At 45.0% G+C, this 11718-nt stretch overlaps 1 protein-coding gene across 1 annotated transcript in view; it reads left to right on the top strand.

Annotated features, from left to right (window-relative positions):
* LOC118733089 (peptide deformylase, mitochondrial-like) overlaps window positions 1–1534 on the top strand; it is a 131857-nt gene extending 130323 nt beyond the window's left edge. The window contains exon 5 of the mRNA XM_036462296.1: window positions 1087–1534. Coding sequence (XP_036318189.1) covers window positions 1087–1398 — 312 coding nt within the window. The 3' untranslated portion in view covers window positions 1399–1534. The remainder of the gene's footprint in view (window positions 1–1086) is intronic.
* Window positions 1535–11718: the final 10184 nt, after the last annotated feature.

Raw genomic sequence — 11718 nt, 5'->3', positions numbered from 1 at the left:
TTTTTTTATGAATACGGCCGTAAGTTTAAGAAAAGTTTATTTTAATTTAGAAATTACTCTGTTTGCCGAGTGGCAGCTCTTGAAGAAGAATTGACCAGGCTTAAAGCAATAGTCGTGGGCAATAGTCGTGGAGTTGGAGAACTTCAAGTCAAACGTCAGCTCAATTACTGCAAATTCCATCCTTTGTCCATTTTTTCTACTACCCTTCTACTACTATTTTCAGAAAGAGCGATCACATTCTTCCCCTTTCTCCCTACTTCCAAAATACAAATCTGGATAAAGGAGTGTCAAATATGTCACAATTTACATAACCTTGTATTATTGAATCATGCATACAAAGTATGTTGACAATTTTTTATATGGAGAAAATGAGCAACACCTTCAACAAAAAAAATTCCCAAAAATCAGCGGTAAGTCGGAGCTACTTTCAACCTGCACTTTATTATTCTTGAATTGAATGGGCTACAAATCTGCTTACTGAAAATATTTTTTAAAAAATCGAATTAAAAAGCTCGAAATTTGAACGAAAGTTTATTGATTTTTTTTAAATCATGCACAAAGATTGAAACTTCGATTTATATGCTTTTTGTTAAAGAATTTACTATATATTTATAAATAAATAATTAAAATTAAAAAGGCATTAAAAAAATTAAAAGTGCGTTCAAACCTTGCTGGGCGTTGGCCAACTTTGTAACAATACTTGTATGATAAAGCCTATTTATATAAATAAAGTTTGAATTAGAAAAAAATGTCCGTGAGAAAGCGTGCGGGATTAAAAAAACTGGGCGTCGTGAGCGTGCGTGAAAGTGATTGAAAAAAATATAACAGATTGTGAGTGTGCGTGATTTACAAAACCATCAATGTGAGCGTGCGTGAGGGTGAGCAAAATCACTCACGCGCCCATCTCTTGTGTTAACCAGACTTTGAGTAACCAGCGTTTAGTCTATACCCTTCGATGCCCTTATCGACTATTTATTTTGTAAATATATATGTATATATATGTATGTATATAAATATATAATAAACAGATTTGCAGGTTATAATAAATCGCACTATGAACATAACTAATAATGAACTGAATTGCAGGTTTTAATAAATCCCACTATGAACATAACTAATAATGAAAAGCACAAACATCCAGAGGGCTGTATGAGTGTTCGTGGTTACTCGGCTGAAGTGGAGCGCTATCGTTCTGTTTTAATAAATGGAAAAACCTTAGATGGTGTGGAAAGGCAACTGCAACTAAGTGGGTGGAACGCAAGAATTGCCCAACATGAAATGGATCATTTAGATGGAAAATTGTATATTGACATAATGGATCGTTCGACTTTTACATGTACATGTTGGGAAACAGTAAACGCTAAAAGCGGGCGTGTAGAAATACCATTTTATAAATAGCTACTAAAATTGTTTAAACGAATGTGTATATTAATATGGATGTAGATTTGCATTTTCGTGCTTTTATTTGCTATAAGTACGGTGACCAGATTTCTGTGAACAAAAATCGGGACATTTCCAAACCATCGAATCCGAACACCCAATTTTATTTTTAGAATAAAAAGACAACATCGCTTGATATACATAATTTTATTTAAGACAAAACAAAGACCAAAAAATCTGCATTCCAACGACAGCCGGTTCTACGTACCGGAATGACTCGGGTTTTACCCGACCAAGGGCTGTTGTTTCGGCGATCTAACCCCGTTTAGGTCGGCAAAATATCTCAGAAGTTGTTCGTGCATAGGGCTACATTCGCTACGTTTTCTTCTATTCAGGGCAGGCATCTAGTCAAATCCAGGGCCAGAAACCTACACCTGCTGTGTATGCCAGAGACGACTACACCACAACTCCACCTCTGTCAAGTGCAATGCTTGCGAGGGGTGGAGTCACCTCAGAATCTGCTCAGGACTACGGACACATCGGCAGTGGAGCTCGTCTTTTGTGGCCCCCACGGCTAACCCCAGTCCACCTGAGCAGTCCCACACAAACACCACAGCACAACAACATAACACAATAGACCACACCACAACGGCTACAGACCACAGAACACACACAACCGCACCACCTCCTACAATCTGCACGGTATGTCAGACCAGGATATTCCGTAATGTAACATCAGTCAAGTGCAACACCTGCCTTGGCTGGTGCCACTTTAGGGCATGCTCAGGTCTGCGCACCACGCGAGATTGGACGAGGAGCTTTGAGGGCCCGTGTTGCGCTGCTCGGTCGCAGACCTCAACTGCGACGCCTCCCGCCACCACCACAGGGCGGCAACCACCTCAGCAGCGCACACAGCCAACTGCGGCACGACACACACCCCGCATCACCACACGTCTCCCGACCCACATGAAGCTCCTTCAAGTTAACTGTAACGGGCTTCAGAGCAAGATTGAGGAGATAACGGTCTTCATGGGAAGGCATGGCATATTGATAGCTGCGGTCCAAGAGACGAAGTTGCACAGCAATTCGACACTGTTGAATTGTGCCGGGTACAACATGCACCGTCGAGATCGCGAGCGGGATAATGGTGGTTGCTTAGCGTTCATCACGCACCACACCGTGCAGTATCGTCTTAACGAAGCAGACATCGACCGCAGGGATACCACCCTAGAATGTCAGGGCATTGCTATCCGGTCAGGCGATGTTGAGCTCGAAATATTTTACATTTATATACCCCCTGTCACCTGCTGCCCGGCAGGATATCACCCTGACATAGGTGCGCTCCTCAGAGGTGAAAACCGTATGGTAGTAGGCGACTTTAATGCGCACCACGATCTTTGGCACTCAAGCCTGTCAAACGATCGTAGGGGAACTGACTTGGCTGAGCAGATAGACGATTCGACATTCTGCACAATGAACGACGACGCACCCACCAGGATTATGGGCAGCTGCTGCAGCTCGCCAGACATAACAATAGTCAGCGCTGGTCTGATAAACAGCATATCATGGCGATCTATGCTGACTTGCACCGAACATATATCAACTTTTCTAAAGCTGGTTGGAAATGCTTCGCGGAATTTACTGAAAACGCCTTCGCTGCTCTCCCCACACCAACCGACGTCCACCGTGGTGAATGTAAGTTCCGCAGGGCTGTCACCGCTGCTGCAGGCCGCTTCGTACCGGCAGGATGTATCACCGACCCACGTCCAGATTTCCCTTCTGAAGCGGCTGTTCTAGCCGATGAGCGTGATAGCCTTCGCAAGGCCGATTCCGGAAATCCCCGTATCAGGGTTCTCAACGCGGAGATTCGGCAACTAGTAAACGTACATAAGCGGAAGAAGTGGGAAGAGCATCTGAAGACCTGTAACTTCACCTCTGGTGTGAGTAAGCTTTGGTCAACCGTGAGGTCACTGTCCAATCCGACGAAGCACGACGACAGAGTCGAAATTTCTTTCGGCGACCATACTTCGTCGGACCCGGAGCGATGCGCGAGCTATTTTAGCCGGCAAATCATACTGCATCCTCCGGTGGACAAAGCCAAGCGTCGAGTGACCAGAAGGTTGCACAAACTGCCAACAACCTGTGCCCCCCTCGCTTTCACTTGCGGTGAAGTTCAGGTGGCCATCGGGAAGGCGAAAGCCTCCAAAGCCATGGGTCCCGACGGAATATGTATGCTGATGCTGAAAGATTTGGGTCCTGCGGGGGCAGCGTACCTAACGGAGGTCCTCAATTTGTCCATGGCCACTCTCATCATCCGGGGAAACCCGCCAACATAGGAGATTCTTATCGGCCGGTAACACTCCTTTCCCGGTAGCGAAGACACTCGAGGCCTTGCTGCTCCCATATTTCACAAACCACTTGACCCCAGCGAAGCATCAGCATGGTTTCCGTAAAGTGCACAGTACAACAACAGCACTTAACGCCATAAACACTCAGATAACTCGTAGCTTTAACCGTAAACGTTCATGTGAGAGAACGATTCTAGTAGCGTTGGACCTGTCAAAGGCCGTTGACACTGTCAGCCATTCCACGCTACTAGAAGATATAGAGGCTTCCTCTCTCCCACAGAGGCTCAAACGGTGGTCGGCAAATTATCTAAGTGATCGACACTCGTCGGTAATGTTTAGAGACAAATCGAGCAAACTTAAAAAAATAAAACAGGGGTTCCACAGGGTGGTGTCGTTGTTGTTGTTGTTGTTGTAGCGGCTACTAAGCCCCGTTCGGGACGGTTCATCCATCATCGTTGTCGTCTATTTCAGCTAAGGGGAGGCCCAGGAAGTGTGCGACTTCCACAGGGGCTGTCCATAGGGACAGGGGCGTTAGCTGAGTGGGATTCTCAGGGCATGTGAAGAGGGGCCTGGAGTCATGTGGCGACTCTCCACATGCCGGGCATTGGTTGCGCACATCCTCGTTGATTCTGCTCAGGTAGCTGTTGAGCCTGCTGCAATAGCCAGAGCGAAGTTGGGCTATTGTTGTGCGGGCCTCCCGAGGCAGACAAAGTTCTGTGCCGTCCACGTCCGGTGGTTGTGTGCCTAGAACGGCATTCACAGGGCGGGAGTCAACATAACTTGAGACTGATTCCCTGTGAATGCCGTTGGGGGCCTGTCGGTAGGTTGTCGGGTCCAGAGGTTGTTTAATATACCTCTGGACTTCGTCTGTCAGTTCGTAAAGATGCCTCCTGAGGTGCCGTGGCGAGGGCTCTTCCGCGAGCAGTTGCCCGCTGGGATGGCCACGTCTGTAGCTCCCAGCGAGGAACTGCTTGCAAAGCATTAAGTTATGCTCCTTTACCGGGAGCATCTGGGCCTCGTCATGAAGGTGATGTAGAGGCGTCATCAGGAGGCATCCTGTCGCGGTACGTAATGCCGTGTTTTGGCAGGTCTGCAGCTAGTCCCCGGCGACCATACGGGCGCTGCGTAGTTCAGAACCGGCCGGCCAATTGCCTTGTATATTGCCAACAACGTTTCTTTATCTTTGCCCCAAGTGCTGCCGGCCAGCGACTTGAGGACATTGTTGCGGCTCTGTACTTTGTTGACAATTGTGGTTGTATGCGCCGAGAAGGAGAGCAGACTGTCGAAGGTAACTCCGAGGATTTTCGGGTTATTCACCGTCGGTATTGTTACGTCATCGACATGAATACCCAGTGGCAGTCTGACCTCCTTCGTCCAGGTGGTGAAAAGGGTTGCCGAGGATTTCGCAGGGGATAGGGCTAGGCTCTTTGCAGAGAAGAAGCGAGAAAGTTCGGAGAGGTAACCGTTTACTTTTGAGCACAAGTCATCAATTCCATTCCCAGACGCCATGATCGAACAATCGTCAGCATATGAGACTATATTAACACCCTCTGGTGGCTGAGGAAGCTTTGATATGTAATATTTAAACTGTAGCGGGGACAGGACACCACCCTGTGGTACCCCCTGTTTAATTTTACGTGGCTTGCTGGTTTTGTCTCTGAAGATTACTGACGAGTGTCGACCACTCAGGTAATTCGCCGACCACCGTTTGAGTCCCTGTGGGAGTGAGGAGGCCTCTATATCTTCTAGTAGCGTTGAATGACTGACATTGTCGAACGCCTTGGACAGGTCCAACGCTACTAGAATAGTTCTCTCACAGGGGCGGTTTCGGTTTAGGCCACGAGTTATCTGAGTGTTTATGGCGTTAAGTGCTGTTGTTGTACTATGCACTTTACGGAACCCATGTTGATGCTTCGCTGGGGTCAGGTGGTTCGTGAAGTACGGGAGCAGCAAGGCCTCAAGTGTCTTCGCTACCGGGGAAAGGAGAGTTATCGGGCGATAAGACGCTCCTTTGTTGGCTGGTTTCCCCGGTTTGAGCTCTCCCCATTTTCCAGATATCTGGAATGACGAGAGTGGCCATTGACAGGTTGAGGACCTCCGTTAGGTACGCTACTCCCGCAGGACCCAAATTTTTCAGCATCAACATGCATATTCCGTCGGGTCCAATGGCTTTGGAGGCTTTCGCCTTCCCGATGGCTACCCTTACCTCACCGCTGGTGAAAACAAGAGGCGCACTAGGTTTTGGCATTTTGTGCAACCTTCTGGTCACTCGACGTTTGGATTTATCCACCGGAGGATGCAGAATGAATTGCCGGCTAAAATAGCTCGCGCATCTCTCCGGGTCCGACGAAGCGTGGTCACCAAAGTCTATCTCGACTCTGTCGTCGCGCTTCGTCGGGTTGGACAACGACCTCACGGTTGACCCAAGCTTGCTCACACCAGAGGCGAAGTTGCAGGTCTTCAGAATCTCCGAATTGAGATCCCTAATACGGGGATTTCCGGGATCAGCCTGACGAAGGTTGTCGCGCTCATCAGCTAGAACAGCCGCTTCGGCAGGAAAATTCGGACGTGGATCCTTAATACATCCTGCTGGAATGAAGCGAGCTGCAGCAGCGGTGACAACCCTGCGGAACTTACGCGCACCTACATGAACGTCGGTTGGTATGGGTAGTGCAGTGAAGGCGCCCTCAGTAACATCCGTGAACCCTTTTCAGTCAGCTTTGGAAAAGTTGATATAGGTCCGGTGATCCACGGAAGCAAAGTCGGCAGGTTTATCAATCGAGATGACTATGGGCAGATGGTCTGATGCTAGGGTCAGCATAGGTCGCCATGATACGCTGTTTATCAGACCAGCGCTGACAATTGTTAGATCTGGCGAGCTGCAGCAGCTGCCCATAATCCTGGTGGGTGCGTCGTCGTTCATTGTGCAGAATGTCGAATCGTCTATCTGCTCAGCCAGATGTATACCCCTACGATCATTTGACAGGCTTGAGTGCCAGAGATCGTGGTGCGCGTTGAAGTCACCAACTACCATACGGTTTTCACCTCTGAGTAGCGCACCTATTTCAGGGTGATATCCTGCCGGGCAGCTGGTGACAGGGGGTATGTAAACGTTAAATATTTCGAGCTCAACATCGCCTGACCGGATAGCAATACCCCGACATTCTAGGATGGTATCCCTGCGGTCGATGTCTGCTTCAATGAGACGATACTGCACGGTGTGGTGCGTGATGAACGCTAAACCTCCACCATTATCTCGCTCGCGATCTCGACGGTGCACGTTGTATCCGGCGCAATTCAACAGGGTTGAATTGCCGTGCAACTTCGTCTCTTGGACCGCAGCTATTAATATTCCATGCCTTCCCATAAAGACAGTTATCTCCTCGATTTTGCTCTGGAGTCCGTTACAGTTAAATTGTAGCACCTTTGTGTGCCTTGGGAGACCGATTGTGATGTGTGGTGTTAATGAGTTGTGTTGCCTGCCGGCCCCCTGCTGTACGTGCTGCAAAAGGGGGTGCTGCCTTGTGGTGGTGGTTGGCGGCGTCGCGGGGGAGGGATGCGACGGGGCAGCACAGCAGGGGCCCACATAGTCACTCGTCCAGTCACGCGTGTTGCGAAGTCCTGAGCATGCCCTAAAGTGGCACCAGCCAAGGCAAGAGTTGCACTTGACTGATGTCACGTTACGGTATATTCTTGACTGACAGACAGAGCAGATTGTCGGAGGGACTAGGAGTTGCCGGCGGCGGTGTGTGGGTGCTATTGTGTTTGTTTGTATGTCTATTGCTGTGTTGTGTTGGGGTGTGGGTGTGTTGATTGTGTGCTGCCCAGGCGGGTGGTGGTTTGCCGTGGAGGCAACAACAGCCCTTGGCCGGGTAAAACCCGAGTCATTCCGGTACATAGAACCGGCTGTCGTGGGAATGCTTGTCCTTTCCACCTACTGTTTAACTTTTACATTTCAAAGCTCCCTCAACCACCAGAGTGAGTCTCGATTGTCTCTTACGCCGACAATTGCTCGATCATGGCGACTGGGAATGGAATTGATGACCTGTGTTCGAAAGTAAACGGGTATCTCTCTGAACTTTCTCGCTTCTTCACTGCAAAGTGTCTAGCCCTCTCCCCTACGAAATCCTCTGCGACCCTGTTCACAACCTGGACGAAGGAGGTCAGGCTACCGCTAGGAATTCACGTCGATGACACACCAATTTCGGCGGTGAATAATGCTAAAATACGCTGAGTAACATTCGAGAGCCGCAACAAGGTCCTCAAGTCAATAGCCGGCAGTACCTGGGGCAAAGACAAAGAAACGTTGCTGGCAAAATACAAGGCAATAGGCCGGACGGTTTTAAACTACGCAGCACCAGTGTGGTCGCCGGGGACTAGTAGGACGCAGTGGATGAAGCTACAGACGGTACAAAACACAGCACTTAGGACGGCGACCGGATGCCTCCTGATGTCACCAGAACACCACCTCCACGATGAGGCGAAAATGCTCCCAACTAGGGAGCACAAGCAGTTTCTGGTTGGGAGCCACACATGTGGCCACCCAAACAGACAGCTGCTTGCAGAGGAGCCCTCGCCGAGGCACGTCAGAAGGCATCTATATGAACTGACGGACGAAGTCCAGAGGATCATTAAGCAGCCTCTGGACCCGTCAGCTTATAGACAGGCCCTGAACGGCATTCACAGGGACGCAGTCTCGAGTTATGTAGACTCAAGACCTGTCAATGCCGTTCTAGGCACACAAACACCGGACATTGACGCGACGGAGCTCCATCTGCCTCGGGAGACCAGAACAACAATAGCCCAACTTCGCTCTGGCTACTGCAGCAAGCTAAACTCCTACCTGAGTAGGCTAAATGCGGATGTGCCGAACGAATGTCCGTCATGCGGAGATACACCTCACGACTGGAAACATCTCTTCGCATGCCCGGAAAACCCCACAACCCTAACGGCGTCGGCCCTGTGGTCCGACCCCATAGGGGCTGCATGCGTCTTGGGGCTGCCGTTAGTGGAACTAGACGACAACGACTGAGATAACAGCCGATCTGGGCGGGGTTATTGTAGCCGCTACAACAACAACCAAAAAATCTGCAAAATTATTTCAAAAATGTATACACATGATGTATACAGTGGCGAGTATGTAAATAGGGAAAAGACATTTTAGCAAGTTTTGGCTACTTTTCTTTGTTTAAAAAATGTGTATTATTTTTTTATGAAAATATATACATTTATAATAAAAAAAAAACACGTAAATCAAAATATCAAATTTTGTACAACAGTTAAAAAATTCGACAAATTAAATTGTATGCAGTTTTGTAGCCCATTAAATTTTAGTATAACAAAGTGCAAATTCGAAGTAGCTTGGACTTACCGCTGATTTTTGGCAATTTTTTGTTTGCGCATTTTCAACCATACAAAGTGTGTTTGACAATTTTTTGTATGGAGAAAATGAGCAACACCTTCTACAAAAAAATTTACCAAAACTCAACGGTAAAGGCGGAGCTCCATAGCATATGTGTGCGTTTGGCAGAAAAATTTAATATACAAATTTGTATGGCAGCACCACATAACAACGCATGAAAATGTAAGAAACTTGTATGAATTTCGATATCTAAGCGTAAATGTCAAACGCACGCATACGGATACGCATGCTATGGAGCTACGCCTTAAGTCGCAGCTACTTACAAATTACATATGGTTTTACTAAAATTGAATGGGCTGCAAAACTGCATACTCAGAATGTTTCTAAGTAATCTAATTAAAAAGCTAAAATTTTTGATGAAACTGTCGAATTTTGCTAATTTTTGTACAAAGTTTGACTTACATGGTTTTTCTTATATAACGAGCTACACTTTCATAAAAAAATAATTAAATCGAAAGGTGAATAGCCAAGGAATATTCTAATGTCCCTTCCCTATTTATTTTTTCGCCACTTATATATTTCATGTCCATGAATTTTTTGAGGGAATTCCATAGTATTATTTTTTATAGTTTCACTAAATTCAATTCAATATCGGTTAATTAAAAAAAAAACGAAAACAAAACTTCATAAGGAATTATAAAAACCTCAAAAAAAAGTGTTGACAAGAACGATGACTGCAATATAGCGAGATTACCAGTTTGACAGAATAAAACATAACCAAAGGTCATAGAAAATAAGAACGCTGGCTGTGTTTGTGGCACTTCTATATTATTAGGGGATTCCCTTAAACTCGTAAAGGCTTAAACCGTATAAAACTCGCAAGTTTACGAGGCTTTTATGGGAATGCCCCCTTTGCGAAAAGGTGTAAATAGGTGCGTAAAGTGACTGCTTGACAGATCAACCAGGATTTTGTGAAGCAATTTTTGTTTCGTGGTATTTTCCATAACATCCCGCGATCTTGTCAGTTAAAAATGCCGAAAATTAGCAGAAAACCTAATTCAATACAGTTAGTGGATGAAATTCATTCATTTTATTCGCGTATTATTTTTTGAATTTATTTTATTATACATTTTAGTATAAAAATTTACGAGCTTTACGAGGTTTAAGAGGCTTTTACGAGTTTAAGGGAGGACTCTTTCTATGTTCTTTGTGATAACGAAAGGGCTGCCACGTTTGTACTATAAATTGTTTTTGGGCTAGGGAATAATTATTAAAAAATTGGTATATCGGAATTTTAATTTAAGTATACATACGTGACTTAATATTATAGTTAAACGAGTAACGTGCAGTTAAAATCTGCTTCCGAGATACGCCGTCGATATATTTGTCAAGAGTGTAGTCCGACATGGAAAGAGAAGTGCTTCGAGTAAATTTAGAACACTAATCGTTTAGCTTAAAATCGTTTTGTGATGTTTATGCAATTGATTACGAAATAACGAAATGACGCAATTAAAACTTTGTTAATTTTGAAATTTTAGATTTAAGTGATTTTTGTTTTGTTTGTAAATCAAAAAGAAAATTTTATTCATTCAACTTTTTTCATTTTTGTAAACAATTGAGTTGAGTATCAATAAAATATAACGACTGCCGTGCTTTTTTGAACTCGGCCAAAATCGCTTGGGCGGTTACAGCGCCAAATAAGAAGAAAAGTAGTAGCTATCAGCAGTTTCGAACGTCAGAAATCTACTAGACAGGCACAGAAATTTTTTGGCATGGTTAACTACTATCACCGATATATCAGGGACATCAACAGTTATAAGTTTTATCAGTAAAACGTTGATCCATAACAGTTAGTAGATTAGAAATATTTTTTTAGTTATAACCCAACCCCCAATAAACTTAAGTAAATTGATTCTTTCCAAGAATAAGCGCCATCTTGCCTTTCTAAGTGTACATAAAATACAAAATACATAGAAACGTATTTATCTCTTGTGTATTAACAAAAAATTTACAATTTCTAAAAATACAAATGTGCTAGAAAAAAATATGCAGGGGTTCTCATCAGGGTTGCCGTTTTGGGCTTTCCCTACCAAAATTGGTAGGTTTTTTTTCTCGATTGTGGAATGGTAGGACGCTTAAAATTTTGGATAGGTTTCTTTGCTCATAAAACTGAAAACATCTCTGGCTTGTTGTAATGTGTCACTTTGTCAGCACTGTGAGTAGGCTTGCTAAATTTAGACAATATCAATTTTACCCTCATTCATTTAAAAACCTCGTTGCTGAGAATGTTCGGAGTGTTCGGTGTGTGCAGACGTACTTTTATTTCGCTCTGTTATTTTATTATATTTTCTTTCGTAAGGGAGAACTTTTGCGGAAAATGTACTAAAGCCTTTTCAAGATCTGATGCTAATCTGCTGCCGTGTAATGGGTTTTGTAAAACAACTTTTCATCGTGTTTGCTGTAAAGACATTTCTGAATATGATTTAAATTTGGTCAAAACTAAACGTAACCTATTATATCTTTGTCATGAGTGCGTTGTCATGCCAGATAAACTCATTAAAGCTCTCAATGCAGTTCTTGTAACTCAAAAGCTTAGTATTGATCTTATTTCAAACACTTTTGATGCTA

Source organism: Rhagoletis pomonella, unplaced genomic scaffold (genome assembly GCF_013731165.1).
Source record: "Rhagoletis pomonella isolate Grant_MI unplaced genomic scaffold, Rhpom_1.0 Rhpom_scaffold_00001, whole genome shotgun sequence".
In the NCBI taxonomy this organism is placed as follows: Eukaryota; Metazoa; Arthropoda; class Insecta; order Diptera; family Tephritidae; genus Rhagoletis; species Rhagoletis pomonella.
The sequence above is the reverse complement of the archived record's forward strand: the minus strand, read 5'-3'. Positions and strand labels throughout refer to the sequence as shown.